The sequence below is a fragment of the Odocoileus virginianus genome, chromosome 31 (assembly GCF_023699985.2).
Source record: "Odocoileus virginianus isolate 20LAN1187 ecotype Illinois chromosome 31, Ovbor_1.2, whole genome shotgun sequence".
Classification (NCBI taxonomy): Eukaryota; Metazoa; Chordata; class Mammalia; order Artiodactyla; family Cervidae; genus Odocoileus; species Odocoileus virginianus.
Genome location: NC_069704.1, coordinates 12,233,174 through 12,252,921, shown reverse-complemented (window position 1 = coordinate 12,252,921; position 19,748 = coordinate 12,233,174). Strand labels below are relative to the sequence as shown.

Below are 19,748 nucleotides of genomic sequence, written 5' to 3'. Positions count from 1 at the left end.
TAATAATTTTCCACAGTTTGTTGTGATCCACACAGTCAAAGGCTTTAGTGTACTCAATGAAGCAGATGTTTTTCTGGAATTCTCTTGCTTTTTCTATGATCCAGCGAACATTGGCAATTTGATCTCTGGTTCCTCTGCCTTTTCTAAATCCAGTTTGTACACCTGGAAGTTCTCAGTTCACATACTGCTGAAGCCTAGCTTAAAGGATTTTGAGAATTACCTTGCTAGCATGTGAGATGAGTGCAACTGTGTAGTAGTTCAAACATTCTTTGGCATTGCCCAAGAATACGATTGGGATTGGAATGAAAACTGACCTTTTCCAGTCCTGTGGCCATTGCTGAGTTTTTCAAATCGGCTGACATATTGAGTGCAGCACTTTAACAGCATTGTCTTTTAGAATTTTAAACAGCACAGCTGGAATTTCATTATCTCCCCTAGCTTTGTTCATAGTAATGCTTCCTAAGGCCCACTTGACTTCACACTCCCGGATGTCTGGCTCTAGGTGAATGACCACAGCACTGTGGTTATCCAGGCCAAGGCAGGGTTAATCAAGGTGATCCAAGTCATCAAGGGTTAATCAAGGTTATCCAAGTCATCAAGGGAAAGGAGCGGGAGGGATAAATTAGGAGTTTGGGGTTAACAGATACACAGAAATATATATATACATACACACACACACATATATAAAATAGCATAGGGAGTGGCATTCAATATTTTGTAATAACTTATAATGGAAAAGAATTTTTAAAAGATTATATACAGATATGTATAAGTAAAAGAAAACAGCAAATGCTTATATATATTAAAATATTAAAAAAAAACCCACAAAGATATGTCGAGAGTTGTCACAAGGCTGCAAGAGATGCTGCCAGACTGTTATGTATCAACACAGTGCTAGCCCACAGGTTCTCCAGTTGTGTTTTTAGGACCAGCAGTATTGCCATCAGCAACACCCGGGAAACTGTTAAATGCAAATTCTCAGGGCTCACTCCAGACCTACTGAATCAGATACTCCAGGGTGGGCCCTGTTTGTACCATGCCTGCTAGGTAGTTCTGCTATCCGCTCAAGTTGGAGAACTACTGTGAAATAAATTTTGTATTCCAAAGCCTGTTAATGGATAGTTTAGAGACTCAACAATGCAGAGAAAAATATGTATTTTAGATTTAACATCCTGCCCGTTCCTAGAAAAGTGTGATTTGAAAATCTATTCAGTGAATCCTGGTCAGGCAAGTTTTAGCCTAGTTCTGGTAAGTTTCTCTTTATGTTTGGATTTCAAATTAAATAAAAAAATTTTTTTAAAATAGCAACACAGAGTTGATGACCATGATAAGACAGAGATCTAAATATTTACATGTAAGTTACTTGATTGAAAATAATCTCAGGAAGATGAGAAAATCTCATTCCCCACTCAGTAAATTCACTGGCTCCCACGTGTCCACTCACTTTCACACTTGGCACTTGTCTGCGTCCACGTCTCGTCAGGGTTGCAGGTGATAGTGCTCTGGCCCTGGAGCAGGAAGCCTTCCCTACACTTGATAGACACGTTCTGATCAACATAGAACTCCTTTTCAGAAAGCACAGCATTCTCAGGGATCACAAATGGGACAGGGCATGGATTTGCTGTTAAAAAGAAAAGAAAATGCTTACTGATATTTTCTCTCCTTTTTTAGTTTGTTTCTTTGAAGGCAGAGTATGAACTCTGCCAGAGTTGAGTTCCCAGTGATGACAATATGAGGCTTCAAAACATAGAACTTCAAACATTAAATAGACTTATTTTGCATCCCCATGCAATTATTTGTCAGGATAAAATAGGTAAGATCTGAAAACATCAAGCTCTTCAAACACTAATGCATGGTCCTAAAATTCTAAGATGGCAAATGAAATGCTTCACAACTGCAGCTCTTCCCCAGGGAAACCAAAGCTGTGCTAGAAACCCAAGGAGTATATCAAACATCCCCTTCATATCTGAAGACTATTAAGAACGTGGGATGAATGCTACCTACTGTCCCTGTACTTTCTTTTACTGAACATCTTTCAGAAGGATGGACCAGAGAAAAGTCAGACATTTCTCAGAGAGCTGAATATAACTTTAGACCCACACCACTCTATAAGAGCATCAGAGCTTAAATTATAGAGTTTCCCAGGCTTTTTGGTAAAAATGAACTCATTTCTCTATGGGTTTGAAGGAAATACAGGAAGTGTTGCTTTTAGTGTAAGAGTGTGATGCACATATCAACACCAATTTCATGTAATTTCAGTTTTTCTAATTTTCAATGGGCACAAATGAAGTTTTGTGAATAAGAAGGGTGTCAGCTGAATTCTAAAGGTTTGATTAATTTGTTGTAATACTTAAAACAATAGCTAGAGTTTTCTCAATTTATACCTTGCTTGGGAATACTGTTTTCATTCCAGTGGCTATAGCTAATTATCTTCATACACTATATTTATGTTTATTATATTAATATTGAACATTAAATATATTTTCTTTTATCACTCCTATCATATGTAATTCATTATACATTTATGGCAAATTTGTAAAATTAAGTTGCATTTTCTGTGAGTGTTTTGGACTTGTACTCATCCAAGGAATCTTATGAAGGCTGATTCTCAGATAGGCTATTTAATATAACACAGTTGATTTTTAAAACACCCCATAGTATTCAGCTTGGATATGCACAGATTTCTTTCTCTGGGCCAATCTCACTTGTCAGTGGAGTTTCTACTATGTTCTAGACATCCGGGGAAACTAAATCTGATTGAAACCCCTCCTACGGTCAACACACACGTTTGCAGAGAGGAACAGGGTGGCTCCAAGTCCCATTTTCTGTGCAGGAAGCCTCGGGCGCCCCTTCAAGGCTGTAGCCTCTGTTGCAGGAATATATCACGTTGGGCCCAGCGGTACTGTTTTCAACTTCAGCTTTCCCATTCTGAAACTCAAGTGGAGCTTCACACATGATCTCTAAGAAGAAAAAGCAAAGCCTCATCTTAAATGATTCTTCCAACCCTCTTCTTTATACAAGGATTTTATATCACTTATTTGATAATTTAGAAAGAAAAAACCACAGAGAATAACAGGATTCACATAGAGTGTTCTATTACTATCTTGCATTCCAGAGATAGAAGCTATACAAACCATTATCACTGTTGTTTGAATTAAACCTACTGCAAAATGGAAACAATCCCCTCACCAACTCCATAAAGAAAGAAAGAGAAGTAGCTCAGTTATGTCAGACTCTTTGCGAGAAGCCTGGTAGGCTACAGTTCATGGGATTTTCCAGACAAGAGTACTGGAGGAGGTTGCCATTTCCTTCTCCAGGGGATCTTCCCGACCCAGGGATTGAACCCAGGTCTCCCGCATTTCAGGCAGACACTTTGCCCTCTGAGCCACCAGGGAAGCCCCCACCATAGCAGTTTCCTACTTCAGACATGTTTCCTTTTTGGTCCCCTCTTCCCTCCTCTGTACATACATTCAAGTTTGATCATGCACCAAAAAAATGCTATTATCTGGAATGCTCATTGATGTGAATATTGAGATGTTACTCAGTGTTTACGTATATCTTTCTGTATGCACACACACAGAGCTCCCTTTCAGAGCTACAAAGTCATACTCTCCATTGAATTTTAGCCATATAATATTGCTTAAAAGACTTAAGATTCCTATTGCATACAAAATCAGCTCATTAATCTACTTTAGAAACAAAGTGAACAAAACTCAGGTACCCCAAGTCCTAGTGTTAGCTTGCCACTAACTTCATTTCTGATACTGGGCAGGTCACATCCCCTCTCCCAGTTCATTCTTCCTCATTGATTAACTGAAGCGGGTAGAGCGAGATTATCCTAGAGGTCTCTTCTGGTTTGAAAATTTGATGACTCCTCCAGAGTTATTAACAGAAAACAAATTTTAAACTTGCCATTTGACTGGTTTGTAACTACTGCATTTGAATACATTGCTTTTTGGCAGAGGAATCATATGAGCCATATCCTAGGAACTGAGTCACTTGAATTCACCCACATCTTGCTAAATAAACTTGGCTGTTCTCATATGATGAATTAACGCAAAATTCCACCAAAAATGTGAATATTCATTTGCTGGACAGATGTGTCAACGTTACTTTAAGAAGATGTCAGTTTTGCCCACTACTGTTACCAAGGCAACAGCTCTAAGTCTTCTAAATTATCATCATTTGGGGGGAAACCCACAAAAAGAAGGCAAGTAAACTCAATAATTAACTAGTTTCAAAACAAAATGTTTGCCATTCCAGAGTCAGCAATCTTCTGCTCTGTTCCAATCTAATCATTAATCTCTACCACAGTTTTCCCACTGCTTTATTGGTTTGGTGCCTGTGAGCAAAAGCCCATAAAAGGCTTTCATATAGTTCATGGAGTCAAAATTTGTTTTTAATTACGTAAACAACTTGCAAAGAAAATGAGGCCACATTTGTATTGTGTCCTTAGTATCATTTTGGGACTAAGAGTCATTAGACTTACTTTTGCATGTTGCCACCCCTCCACTCCACTGTCCGTTCTCCTGACATACCCGTTCTCTGCTCCCCTGAGAATCAATAAAAACAGGTTACTGACAAGACGATTCCTCTATAATGAAAAAATACGAGAATGCAAAGCCAACTCAGCTGTGAACTTGAAATTCTTGGCATTGGGATGCTAAATGAGTTCATTAAATAAATACAGTTTAAGAAGTAGGTTTAGACTTTCAAAAAATGTTTTCATCAAATTACCTCAAAATTCATATTCTGGCTGACCAGGGTAATTCAGGTACAGACTTTGTTTCACTTTCTGCTTAAATGACAACTAACTATAACCAGTAGCAGAATGTGTCTGAAATGTCTGAGAGGTATATTTGCTTAGGATTTTAAAAACTATTTTGAATTGAGTTCATTTTTCAGTATCTGAGAGATACAGCAAAGAAGTGCATTTGTTTATATATACCCTTGGACATGAACTAGGTCAAGATATCTTATTGATATCAGGATTGAATTTTTTGACAATGTAACTTATCCATTATATATAAACTTACCCTATTAAGGGCCCAAGCAAGTAAAATTTTAAATATTTTGAGCAAAAATCTTTCTAAAAATTTATTTATTTATTTAGGTTTCCAAATTTTCTTTGTTTTTCTTTTTTTTTTCCATTTATTTTTATTAGTTGGAGGCTAATTACTTTGCAATATTGTAGTGGTTTTTGCCATACATTGACATGAATCAGCCATGGATTTACATGTGTTCCCCATCCCGATCCCCCCTCCCACCTCCCTCCCCATCCGGTCCCTCTGGGTCTTCCCAGTGCACCAGCCCTGAGCACTTGTCTCATGCATCCAACCTGGGCTGGTGATCTGTTTCACATTTGATAGTATACTTGTTTCAATGCTATTCTCTCAGAACATCCCACCCTCGCCTTCTCCCAAGAGTCCAAAAGTCTGTTCTATACATCTGTGTCTCTTTTTCTGTTTTGCATATAGGGTTATCGTTACCATCTTTTTAAATTCCATATACATGCGTTAGTATACTGTATTGGTGTTTATCTTTCTGGCTTACTTCACTCTGTATAATGGGCTCCAATTTCATCCATCTCATTAGAACTGATTCAAATGTATTCTTTTTAATGGCTGAGTAATAAAAATTTATTTCCCTGCCTTCTGAAATAGAGTAAAAATAATATAAACTTATTTGAAAAATCATTTATAGTTGTTATCCTCGATGGACTTTTGATATATTTTCCTATATTCCACAGCCCTTTGACATGGGGTGGGGGTGTGGTAGTGGGTAGGGGGAGGATATCAGCTGTTTACCCCTTAGAGTTACTATATGCTGAGCTAGGCTAAGATTACTGGGTTTTTATTTCTGGATAGAATTTTTATGTGTCCTCTTTTTTTGTGGTTTATCTTTTCTTGTAATCACAACTGTTTCTAATGATAACCTTTTCCTATGTTTTAAATTCCTAATTTGCTGTGGAACAATTAATAAGATAAATAAAATTCTGTAACATTATGGTAGTGTGTTAAGGGACTTGGCTTTAAGCATATGATTTTGTCTCACAGTTTTTCAATCCTCAGATCTCTTTGGATACACATTCTCAGAGCTGGTTCTAAATTAGCAATATATCTGAAAAGGAGCTATTGCCTCTACTATGATTTTTATCTGCTCAACTGTTGTCTTTTATCTTTAATCTTCTACTATTCAAAGGTATTTTCTTTGAGTTTAATTACTGACAAAGCTTCACCTACAAAAATTCCACTGATGTCTATGGAAGGATACTCACCTGATCTTCCAAAAAATAACTGAACCAAAAAAATAAATGTTTTAAAAAATATATATTATTTTCTTCTTATTGAAAAAGTAATATGTGTTGATTATAGAAGGCTTAGAAAATATGAAAGAGAAGTAAAAAGTTTTCTAGAATTCTTCATCCAGAGATAAACCCTGTTAATATTTGCTGTACTTCTCCTGTGCTTATATACTTACATTTGCAAAGGAAAATAAACATTTTAGTTTGTTAACTATTTATTAATTTTGAGGAAGTATATGACAAGCTCTTGAAGTCAGCTCCCCATTTGGGTATTCCAGAGTGGACTACACTCAAGTAGTTAACTTAAGCCAACAGAATTTTTCTCATTCTTTAATAATTTGCATAATAAATATTCTGTTTCAATCATGTCAATTTTTGTTCCAATAAAATTCTATTTTCTGTAGCTATTGCTGTAAAAAGAAAATCAACCCAGATGCCCATCAGCAGACGAATGGATGAGGAAGCTGTGGTACATATACACCATGGAATATTACTCAGCCATTAAAAAGAATTCATTTGAATCAGTTCTAATGAGATGGATGAAACTGGAGCCCATTATACAGAGTGAAGTAAGCCAGAAAGATAAAGACCATTACAGTATACTAACACATATATATGGAATTTAGAAAGATGGTAACGATAACCCTATATGCAAAACAGAAAAAGAGACTCTGATGTATAGAACAGACTTGTGGACTCTGGGAGAAGGCGAGGGTGGGATGTTTCAAAAGAACAGCATTGAAACATGTATATTATCTAGGGTGAAACAGATCACCAGCCCAGGTTGGGTGCATGAGACAAGTGCTCGGGCCTGGTGCACTGGGAAGACCCAGAGGGATCGGGTGGAGAGGGAGGTGGGAGGGGGGACGGGGATGGGGAATACATGTAAATCCATGGCTAATTCATTTCAATGTATGACAAAAACTACTGTAATGATGTAAAGTAATTAGCCTCCAACTAATAAAAATAAATGGAAAAAATAAAAAAAAGAAAAAAAAAAAAAAAGAAAATCAAACACTATCTGTTGGCTCCCCTCTGAGCAAATTGCAAATTTTACTATTTATTATTTTATGATTTATTATTTACTTTCCTTTCTTTTTCTCTCTCTATTCCTTTACATATCTTGTTTTTGATGATTAAGCTGGAGTTTTAAATCCAGATTAACATCAAGTTACTATTTTTGACACAATATATCTGCTTAATCAGCAATTTAGTTAGATAGCTATATTAATTTTTAGAATCATAGAAACCACTTTACTGCTCATTAACAGCAATTTTAGAGCATGATTATACCATTTTTGTGTTCTTTATTTTGATTTATTCCTCAGTTGCCTGTAGGGATTTATATTTCGAGACGATCACATGTATAGTGACACTTGGGGGATTTAGATGTCTCAAAAAGGTTGGCAATCCTTATATAAAAATGATAACATTTACAGAGTAGAAAAACTGACCATGATTTACATTGGTTGTCTTAATTGCTTTGTCTGACTTTGGTAATCATGAATACTAGGAGTAATGACAATTACTACCCTCTGTTGAGCTCAGACATTGTATAAAGTGCGGTGCTTGCCACTTTCTTTTATCTCTAATCCTTGTAATAACTTTGCAAAGATGGTTATCACATACTGCAGACAGGATGAAACAGAGGCTCAGAGAGGTTCAGTCAGTTCCCCAGCACCTTTACATCCAGCAAAAGCAGAGAGCCTGCAAAAGAGGTGTGCTGGGACTAAGTCCCTATTCCTTCCCAGCCACTGACCTTTGGCACTGGGGGAACTTGTTAAAAAGTGCAAAAATTCAAAAGTTCTTTTTATGGTAAGACTTTTCCCCTAATGGTTTGTTTTTCCATTGAGAGGCATAATGTCCGGCTCCATTATTATTATTATTATGTTTGACAGCAGTAGCCATGCTGATGAAAACCTAAATCCATTAATTCATAAGAGCTGCAAATTCTGAGATTTGAATTCTATCATTATTGACTGGAGCTCATTTACTATTTGGTTATCTAGTCATTCAGTTGGGGTTCTCTGGGGGCTCAGCTGGTAAAGAATCTGCCTGCAATGCAGGAGACTTGGGTTTGATCCCTGGGTTGGGAAGATCCCCTGGAGAAGGGAACGGCTACCCACTCCAGTATTCTGGCCTGGAGAATTCCAGAGACTGTATAGTTCATGGGGTCTCAAAGAGTCATTGAGTTAGCCTTGAAAAGATACTTTTCCTCCTTTTGTTGCACTTTCAAAATAATGAATTTGCTCATGGAAATCCCCTAAAAGTCACCAAATAATCTTTTAGTATCATTATGAGTCTGTCATTCATGACGTATTTGATGTGTCCATTAAAGTTATTACCCTTAACTACGCTAAAAAGGTTTCATTTTGGCCATCTTGGGAACCTCATCCAGTTGGCTCCCGAGGTCTTTTCTTAAAACTTTATTTACTATTTCTGGCTTTGTTGGATCTTTGTTGCTGCGTGGACTTTTCTCTAGTTGCGGTGAGCAGGCGTTACTCTCTACCTGTGGGGCACAGGCTTCTCACTACAGTGGCTTCACTTGTTGCAGAGCCTGGGCTCTGGAGTGAGGGAGTTTCAGCAGATGCAGTTCCTGGGTTCTAGAGCAAAGGCTTAATAGTTGTGAACAGGCTTAGTTGCTATCCCGGCATGTGGAATCCAGAGAAGGCAATGGCTCCCCACTCCAGTCCTCTTGCCTGGAAAATCCCATGGACGGAGGAGCCTGGTGGGCTGCAGTCCCTGGCGTTGCGAAGAGTCGGACATGACTGAGCAACTTCACTTTCACTTTTTACTTTCATGCATTGGAGACGGAAATGGCAACCCACTCCAGTATTCTTGCCTGGAGAATCCCAGGGATGGGGGAGCCTGTTGGGCTGCCGTCTATGGGGTCGCACAGAGTCGGACATGACTGAAGCGACTTAGCAGCAGCATGTGGGATCATCCTGTCCCTGGGATTGAACCCATGTCTCCTGCATTTGAACCCATGTCTCCTGCGTTGGCAGGTGGATTCTTTACCACTGAGCCACCAGGGAAGTCCGTCTCCTGAGTTTTCTTTTTTTTTTTTAATATATTGTCCTTGATAGATTCCTCTTATCTCATATGATAAAGATTTTCTAGGCTAATCTTTTACATACCATGTTCTAGACCTAGATTTGATTATTTCTGTAAATAACTGGACATAAATATTTAGAGATAGTCTCTTAGGTGCTTCAAACATGTAGCTTGGAATAATAACAACTGCTATAACATCTCTTTCGATTTTGTGGTTACCACTGGGTATTTCCAAAAATTTTAAGGTAAATTATCCACTTCCTCAAATTTAATGACCCATCAGTTTTCTCTAGATTTTATACCACTTTTCTTCTTAACAAAATGCAAGGTTAGTACTCTCACATGAAGAACAACTGAGTTTCAAAAACAGAAAAGCTCTCCAATTGCCATCAACCATTACATTATCATCCTTTTCTCCCCTGAAAAAGAATCTTTTGAGGAAATAAAACAAGATCCACATAAGCCTAGTTTCATCTCTCATGGACCTTGCTTATGAAAATTCTCTGATTCTATGGTCAGCAGGAAAATAATGGAACACACCATTCACATTTAACAAATCTCTGGCAATGAACACTTCTGAAAAAACTACATTTAATACCATTATAACAACAAAAACAGGGAAGAAAGTTTCCTGAAAAACCAAAGGGCAACATCACACAATATAAAAAAGGCCTCTTATATTTCAAGTTTGATGATGTGATCATGTTTTGATGGCAGCATTCCCACCAGAGTAAATTGGTGCTGCTAACAGGATTTTTTTTTTCATTTATTTATATTAGTTGGAGGCTAATTACTTTACAATAATGTGGTTTTTTCCATACATTGACATGAATCAGCCAGGGGTATACATGTATCCCCCATCCTGAGCCCCCTTCCCACCTCCCTCCCCATCCCATCCCTCTGGGGATGTCCCAGTGCACCAGCTTTGAGTGCCATAATGAAAATTGATCTTTTCCAGTCTTGTGGCCATTGCTGAGTTTTCCAAATTTGCTGGCATATTGAGTGCAACACTTTAACAACATCATTTTTTATTTTATTTTTATTATTTTATTTTTTTTTCCATTTATTTTTATTAGTTGGAGGCTAATTACTTTACATCATTACAGTAGTTTTTGTCATACATTGAAATGAATTAGCCATGGATTTACATGTATTCCCCATCGCGGTCCCCCCTCCCACCTCCCTCTCCACCCAACCCCTCTAATATTACAAACCAGGCAGGCATGATCTTGAGACCCATCATTTGGTTAAAACAGCTCTGAGGAGTTTTTTTCAGGTTATGCCTACCTTAAGGGAACCTGGCATCTCAATAAAAAACCCTCCAAGGTATTTGAGCCCATGGCTTGAGGAAATTCTAGCTGTGCATACTCAAATTCCTGTAGACACTGCCCCATATAGTTAACAGGAGGCCAAAACATAGGTTTAAGTGACCAACTAAAGTAACAATATCAGTTTTGGGGCGGGTATGTAAACTCCATTTTTTTCATGGCTTTGGTTTTTTAATTTGAAACTTATTCTGCTTTTTAAAATTATAAGTCACTTTAAATACTTCTAAGAAAAGATTAAGCTATAAGGCAACAATGTATAAAAAAGTGTTAAAAAGTCTTTTAGGACCCAAATCAGTGAGGTAAAATAGTGTAATACTAAAAATATTCCTAAGTATATTGGAAAAACAAATTAATTCTAGTTAAACAATTTGTTTGCTTACCTCTAATTCATAGCCAGTTTCACAGTGATAAGTAATCGTGCTTTCAAAGTTGTATTCACTGCCAAACACAAATCCATGTTCTGGACTTTCAGGTTTCCCACAAGAAATTGGACTGCAGGATTCATCAGAAAATGGGGGCTCCCAGGTGCCATCAAGCTAAGTAACAAATTATAAGTTACACTTAGGAATTAGTGCACATGAATGAAGATGTCTGCAAATACTGCTCATATAACAGGATAATCCTCAAATGATAGTCAAAGGATCTAGAACTTGCTACTATTTCTGCTACTTATTATCTTTGACCTTAAGAAACACACGTTAATTATCAGATGGTCATTAGTAAACAATTTTAGACATTTCTAACACTCATAAAACAAGCATTTTCTTCCTAATAAAATCCTTTAAAAAAAAAATCAAGAACACCAAGAAGTACATCTTCATTATGATGAGAACTGTATGGTAGATACAAATATTCCATGACTTAACACACTCTTATATTTTACATAATTCTACATTTTAATCTAAAGCTGATAAGAAATAGTCACGTTTAGGCATATCACCTAAAGTTTAAAAAGATGGCTTCCTTTTCTCCATGTCAACATAAATACTTGAAAACATTCTATGACATATTGTGAGCAAGTCACAAAGTTGAAAAAAAAAGCCACCACCACACACAGAGACATTACTTTGCCAATAAAGGTCTGTGGAGTCAAAGCTATGGTTTTGCCAGTAGTCATGCATGGATGCAATAGCTGGACCATAAAGAAGGCTGAGCACCGAAGAAGTGACGCTTTCAAACTGCGGTGTTGGAGAGTCCCTTGGACTGGAAGGAGATCAAACCAGTCAATCCTAAAGGATATCAACCCTGAATATTCATTGGAAGGACTGCTGCTGAAGCTCCAATATTTTGGCCACCTGATGCAAAGAGCCAACTCACTGGAAAAGATCCTGATGCTGGGAAAAACTGAGGGCAGGAGAAGAAGGGGGTGATAGAGGATGAGATGGTTGGATGGCATCATTGGCTCAATGGACATGAGTTTGAGCAAACTCTGGGAGATAGTGAAGGACAGGGAAGCCTGGTGTACTGTAGTCCATGGAGTTGTAAAAAGTTGGACGTGACTAAGCGACTGAACAACCAAACACACACACACATTTACTTTATTCCCCCACCACCACAATTAGTATTAACATTTTCCAGTCTTCTTTTGGGGTGTACAAAGAGGTGCATACAGATGTTTCCCTTGAAGACAGTTATTCTCTGCTAACATTATATTGTCTTCTTTGAGGAAATAGCTTATGAGTTGAATAGCATTCGAAACAGGACTTGAGACTAAACATTTTATTCTACACATGAGCCAAAAGTAATTTTATATATATTAATATACACCTGTCGCATAATTAACCATTCCCTTAATGTTGGAAATACACATTATATCTAATTTTTCAATGCTGTAAATTATGCTTCAATAAATATATGTCTTGTACAGATTATCCTAGGTATTACTATTAACTTTTAAAAGCTACACAGTGTTATTTTCTTTTGATGTATATGGAGTTTATTTTAGCATGTATTAACTTTTCCCCTACTGGGAAAAGTTGTCATGATTCCTTTATTAGGATCTGCTTTTGACAGTTTCTTCCATTTCATTCATTTCTCCTTCTAAAAATTTCACACTAATGCCATGCTGATATGTTGTTGTTCAGTCACTAAGTCGTGTCTGACTCTTTGCAACCCCATGGACTGCAGCACACCAGATGTCTCTGTCCTTCACTATCTCCTGGAGTTTGCTCAAACTCATGTCCATTGACTCAGTGATGCCATCCAACCATCTCACCCTCGGTCGTTCCTTTTTCTTCCTGCCCTCAATCTTTCTCAGCATCAGGGTCTTTTCCAGCAAGTTGGCTCTTTGCATCAGGTGGCCAAAGGATTGGAGTGTCAGCTTCAGCATCAGTTCTCCCAGTGAATATTCAGGGTTGATTTCCTTAAGGATGTACTGGTTGGATCTCCTTGCAGTCCAAGGGACTCTCAAGAGTCTTCTCCAGCACCACAGTTAAAAAGCATCACTTCTTTTGTGCTCAACCTTCTTTATGGTCCAACTCTCACATCCATACACGACTACTGGAAAAACGGTAGCTCTGACTATATGGACCTTTGTCAGCAAAATGTCTCTGCTTTTGAATATGCCAACTAGGTTGGTTGTAACTTTTCTTCCAAGGAGCAAGCGTCTTTTAATTTCATGGCTGCAGTCATCTGAAAATCCCTAATTAGATTGGATTAGGAATGCTATGCTGACAGTAGCTAAGCAATTCTAAGTGACTTTATAAGGTGACATAAGCAGAGGCAGAATTTGACTCCAGTTTCTTTCTTCTGACTCTGCTCTTTTACTAAAACCAGAAACATACGTGGTAACAATCAGGGCTCATTAAGCACAGACTGTCCATGTGTAAAGCATTCACATGGCTAATCTGTCATGAAATCTTTTGTTATAGATATTTTAACATTTTTTCTATCTTTGATACTTTTCACCTACCCTTGGCACTTTATTTTTAAAAATGAGAATATTGGAAAGAAATATATGCTGTTATATTTCTACGAAAAAAGTACTCAAATTCTTTGACAGGATTGGAAACTTGAGGCATTTTCTCTTTTCAGGATAGCAAGATACTGCCTGTGTGGCTATATCTGTATCTATATCCACACACTTATACCCACAGTTACTTATACACTTACACATATATGCATATGCACACACACACAGCATAATACACACTTACATATATATCCACATACACACACACTCACATATAGTATAATATATATATAGATGAGTTATACTGTACATGTTCCAATTAAGAAAATCTTACCTGACATGTTGATATATTAACTCCCTCATAGGTATACCCTTCTGCACATGACACTGACACTTGCTTATTCACACTGAAGTCATCTCCATGAACAAGTATATGTGTTACATTTGTTGGCAGAGGACATTTTTTAGGACTGCAAGAAATTATCTCAGGGAACCAACGACCGTCCTTCTGACAGGTGAATGTGTCTATATCTGTATCCATCATATAACCTTCTAGACACCTGCAATGGAAAATAAAGTGAGTGCCTTAAATGGAGTGCAATGTAGCTGGTGACTTATTCTTGGGTTCAAGAAGTTGCTACAAAGCTCAGCAGGCATTTTATACGACATATTAAAACTGACTCAAATGTCAGGGAGATGGTGTTGCCATGCAAAAACACCAGGATAACAATGATAATCAGATCAATGCTCAGTTATTCACATTAAAGAGGAGCCACGTCTAAACTTGCATTAAATTTTGTTGACATGATTTACCTTTGCTCTGGATAATACCATTATTGAATTCATTTTTATTCTGAAAATACCTAACAGTTCAAGAAACTCTAGACAAGGTTCAAAATAAACTCAGATACTAGTAAGAATACAGCACAATTAGTATTTACTGGGAATCTATTTTGTTCCAAGCATTGTTCTAAATCCTCTACATAGTGTGTGTCTTTTAATCTTGTTTACTAGCTATCATGTAACAGTAGTATTGGTGTTCAAACTCAAGTCAATCTGATGCTAAACTCTCAATGATTTTGAAAATTTTGCATTTTTTTCATTCAACAAATGTCTACAGAATATTTATTAAATTCCACTCACTGTTCTAATTGCTCTACAGATACTAAATCAGTTTCATGTCAACTCTCTGAATAGGTGTGATTATTTTTATTTCCATTTTACAGGTGAAGAAACACACCAGAGAGATGAAATAACTTCCCCAGGAAGCAGCAGAGCTGAGATTCCTGCCTAGGGAATCTGGCTCTGGAGGCCCTGCTTTTACCACTATACTGAAACCATTTAATTAATATTTATTGGGTGGGCATATTTTCAAAATTTCACAAACCACCAGGCTATGTAACAGTCACAGGTTTGCAAACTTGGAATGATCGGTTTACTAACAAGTGAAGATCTGAAGACAGTCAACACACAAGGAATAACAAACAGGAGAGTCTTAGGAAGCAGGTGGTACTGTGATTTCTCAAGCTATCTGACACATGAACATCCAAACAGAAAACTGCAAATGCACTTCAAAAGTAAAGAATAGTTTTTGTTTTTCTTCTTGGTGCATAAACCACTATTCCTTAGCTTTCATTTCACTAACAACCTTCCCTTGGGTCTGTTTCTTACTGCAAGTAAGAGAAAATGAAGGGCTAAAATATCTACAACAAACAGGCTGAAGAAGAGTTATTATTCACAAAACTTAAGAAGCCAATATGTGAAGAATAATCCCTAATTCCTTCAGAGATACCAATAAAATCTAAACTGATTTAGAGGGCTGAGATATATTTGCACATTACAGGCATTCATTCCAATAAAAATCTAAATTATAAATTCATTCCATATTTTCTCATCTTTTTTTAATAGTACATTTTAAATAGAGAATTTTTCAGCAAACATCACCATTTGTGCATTAAATGCTTAGTTTGCTCGGATAGCATAGATTAGACGTCCTCTTAAGACTATCTCCTTATTTATGTTGCCCATTGAAAGTATGTGACTTTTGACCTGAATTCTTGTTTTTGCCCTATTTCCCCGACATTTACATAGATGAATATAATTCTAAGGTGATACCAAAGAAATTTATCAATGTATCATTCAAAAAAGAGCCTATGATTTAATAGGTATTAAAGCTAGTTAGACAATCTTGCTGGTCCAAGAAGCTCAACAGAACACATTAATTATGATAACTATATTAGAAACTATAATCTGAAAATGTGGAAATTTACTTTTACAAGCCAATGTATGGATAATTATGGGCAGAATAAGGCGAAGTGTTAAAAGCTTCAGTTTTCAGAGAATAGCCCAGAGAAGATGTCTTCTTCCCAACTAGCTTAATTTCTGATTTATCACCTTTCATTTTATAACCCTCCTGTCTGCGCCCCTGCCCCTTGGAGTCTCTAGAGCCACAGTCTTACCTGAGCTTCACGTGACTTTCATAGGTATATGCTTCTCCAGTTGCCACTGCATTGGAGACAGATGGTGGAGGTCCACAGGACCGGGGCTCACAGGCTGGGGAAGGCTGGCTCCACGTCCCTTTCTCTGTACAAATCAGATCTGAACTGCCTCGGATGACATACCCAGGCTTGCAGGTGTAAGTGATCACATTTTCCTCCAATGAACCCCTCTCAATGATGAACGCATTTGGTATCGTTGGAGGAGAACCACAGGAAGGGTGTTCACAGCGTGGGAAGTCAGAGCTCCACTGGCCATCGGCTTCACAGGTGATCTCGGAGGGTCCCAGGATCCGGAAGCCTTTGAAGCACCGAATCTGAGCTGCCTTTCCACAACTGAAATCTGTCACATTAACAGCTCCACTCTGAATGGTTGGTGGGGAGCACTTGCAAGGCAAGCAGGAAGGTGGGCTGCCGCTCCAGGAGCTATTAGAGAGACACTGTCTGGAAGGACTTCCATGGAGCTTGTAACCGGGAAGGCACTGATACTCTATCTGCCCCCCACGATAAAAGGAAAAGCCGTTAGTGAAGCCGTGGTCAAGATCTTCAGGAGGGCTGCAGTTGACTGGTTTACACACAGGAGCCTGGGCATCCCAGTTACCATCTGACTGACAGGTGAGTCTGGAGGCCCCATGTAACGCATACCCATCCTGACAGCGGATCACCACTTCCTTCCCGAAGCCATAGTCCAGGCCATCCATCACCCCATTTGCCACCTGTGATGGGGGGGCACACTGGACAGGCACACAGGTGGGAGTGTTTCCACTCCAACTTCCATCAGCAAGACAAACACGAGTGCTGGCCCCCTCCAGTGAGAAGCCTGTGTTGCACGTGTACTCAACCTCTTTCTGGAATGTGTATTCCTCTCCCGTTACCTGGCCGTTGGCTGAGCTTGGAGGTGAACCACAGTCCACGGGAATACAAACTGGCTCGTCCCCATCCCACATTTTATCTTCCTGGCACGTTCTCCTGCTGGTGCCATTCAGCACATACCCAGAATTACACTCGTAGTACAACACACTCAGGTACGAGTAGTTGCTTCCTTGGACGGAGCCATCTGTAAGTGGACTTGGTTTGGGGCACGAGACGGGCTCACAGCGTGGGGAAGCACCGCTCCATTCCCTGTTCCTTAGACAAAGTCTGATGTCGGAGCCCACCAGAGTGTGCCCAGGTTTGCAGCTGTACCGCACGGCACTGCCCGTGGTCGTCTCTGTAACTTGCAGAAGGCCATTTTCAGGAGCAACGGGCAGGTCACACTCAATTGAAATGCATGACGGTGCACTGCCATTCCAAGTTCCATCTTCCTGGCAGATCAGCACAGCGTTCCCCAGGAGTTCGTACCCCGGATTGCAGCTGTATGAAATCAGGGTGTTGTACCGAAATTTTGCCGAATGCATAGCAGGAGACCCCTTCGTGTTTCCCAAGGCTTTGGCCACTGTTCCCAGATGATGAGGGGGGTGAGGAGTCACATGCGGAACTTCCATCATATCTTCTTGGTTAAAATACCCCTGACCATCTCTGACCACAGTAGAGTCTCCAAAATCAATGTGAGGGGGGAGACCACAGTCGATGGGTACACATGTTGGGATGGAGCTTGACCATCCAGACTCTTCACAGGTCTGCATGGCGTGACCAGCTACCTGGAACCCAGGGAAACAGCTGTAGATGATCACGGCACCGTGGCTGTAGTCTGCACCTTCTACAAACCCGTTTTCAATGGGTTGTGGGGGATCACAGTGGATGGCATTGCAAGACGGGACGTCCACATCCCAATCACCTGTCTCTAAACAAGTCAAGGCTTTGGGACCTTCGAGCCTGAAGCCTCGGTCGCAAGAGTATGTAACGGTTTGCCCATAATGAAGCTTTGTGTAAGAAAATTTGCCATTCAAAATCTCCTTGGGCTTTGGGCACTCGATGGGTTTACAGGCTGGTTTTTTCCCAAGCCAGTGACCATTTTCTCCACAAAGAGTGGTGGTATTGCCCACCAACTCAAAGCCTGGCTTGCAGGTGTACAAAGCTGTGCTTAGGTAGGCAAGACCTTGCACATCGACGATGCCGTTGAGGATTTCCTCAGGTTGCGGGCATTCTACTGGCACACATTCTGGCAGTGGAGAGCTCCAGGTACCATCAGCTTGGCAGGAGGTGGTAGGATCTCCTTTTAAGAAAAACCCATCCACACAAGAATACTTGACAGTACTTCCAAAATGAAGAGCAGAAGAAGGAGCAGGGACACCGAAGGAAATGAGGGGAGGTGGGAGGCACAGAATCATCTTACAAACAGGAAAAGAATCATTCCACTGCTGGGATGGCAAGCATCTCAGGACAGAGCGGCCCTGGAGGACTTGCCCTTCCTTACAGGAAAATGTTACCACTCCTGCCTCCGTGGTCAACTCCTTCAATACGAGCTGGTTCTCCAAGAGGGGTGGCTCTGGGCACTTGGCAGGCACACACTTTTGGTTTGGCTTCTTATTCCATTTGCCAGATTTCAGGCAGGTCCAAGAATGATCACCGATAAGCTCATAACCCTCATTACAGAAAAAGTGAACCTTGGCTCCTACTTCAAAATTTTCTCCTTTTGTGTAGCCATTCTGGATCGGGGGAGGTTTCCCACAGTTGAGAGGGATGCATGACAGAGGGGATTCACTGTGCCAGTGGCGATTGGCTTGGCAGACAAACACAGGACTTCCGACTGACTTATAGCCTGGGTTACACTGGTACCTCGCTTCACTCTCAAAGGTCCTGCCAGTTGTATGCTGGGTAACAGGGAGAAACAATTAAACACAGTTTGTATAACAGATAATATAACTGACAAAATACAATGAATCATAGGAAAGAACTAAAATGTCTGTGTTAAAATAACTCAATTAAAACAAGCAAATGAGGACTTATATTTTTCCAATAGGTCCACTCTATTTTTTCAATTTAAATACATGAAAATGATGGTAGAAGGCCAAATTAAGTAATCAGTCCCTACAGCAGAAATACTAGCCACAGTGGTAAGACCATAATAAGGAAAAAATCAAGTCTCTAAATTGATTGATGAGAAGATGGAGCAATACCAAAAATTATAAACTGCTTGGTAAATTTAAAAAATCTCACAATGCTATAGTTTGTTGTTTTACTCACAGAAAAGAAAACATACACAACACAAAGATACATCTGTTTGTGCTGTTAAAAAAAATTTTTTTTAATGGGTATGGACCTATTGTCAGAGTTATGAATTCATTTTTAATGCACTTTAAAAAAATTGCTGTCATAACATAAGGGTGGAAAATAAAAAGTAGTATTTTCTCTTTTAAAAAAATATAATATTCATGATCTCAACATTCAGATACGTAAATATATAATAATCATTTTAGGCAATACTAAGATGCATAAGTTATGAAAACTTTAAAAACATTACAATGGTTCTTTCATTAGTGATCACGGTGAAGTGTAGCTTCTGTGCTGCAGTAATCCTCCCAGTATTTGGACATAATTATTTACTTTGTCTACCTACTTATTTCTTGGGTACCCCACATACATGTAAATACCATGATGGACCTAATCACAGATCTATTCCAAATTATTAAATACTAGATCTCGATTGCTTACCTGATACCTAGTAGGAGCTCCAGAAATATTTGTTAAATGAATAAATGAAGAAAGCCTTCTTA

The 19,748-nt window shown here is 38.9% G+C and overlaps 1 protein-coding gene across 1 annotated transcript in view; it reads right to left on the bottom strand.

The window, feature by feature from the left end:
* SVEP1 (sushi, von Willebrand factor type A, EGF and pentraxin domain containing 1) overlaps positions 1 to 19,748 on the bottom strand; it is a 193,990-nt gene that overhangs the window by 17,507 nt on the left and 156,735 nt on the right. Inside the window, exons 38-43 of the mRNA XM_070459306.1 lie at positions 16,057 to 18,845; positions 13,932 to 14,157; positions 11,067 to 11,222; positions 4,490 to 4,553; positions 2,787 to 2,960; positions 1,445 to 1,621 (exon numbers count right to left, since the gene is read on the bottom strand). Of these exons, the coding sequence (XP_070315407.1) occupies positions 1,445 to 1,621; positions 2,787 to 2,960; positions 4,490 to 4,553; positions 11,067 to 11,222; positions 13,932 to 14,157; positions 16,057 to 18,845 (3,586 nt within the window). The remainder of the gene's footprint in view (positions 1 to 1,444; positions 1,622 to 2,786; positions 2,961 to 4,489; positions 4,554 to 11,066; positions 11,223 to 13,931; positions 14,158 to 16,056; positions 18,846 to 19,748) is intronic.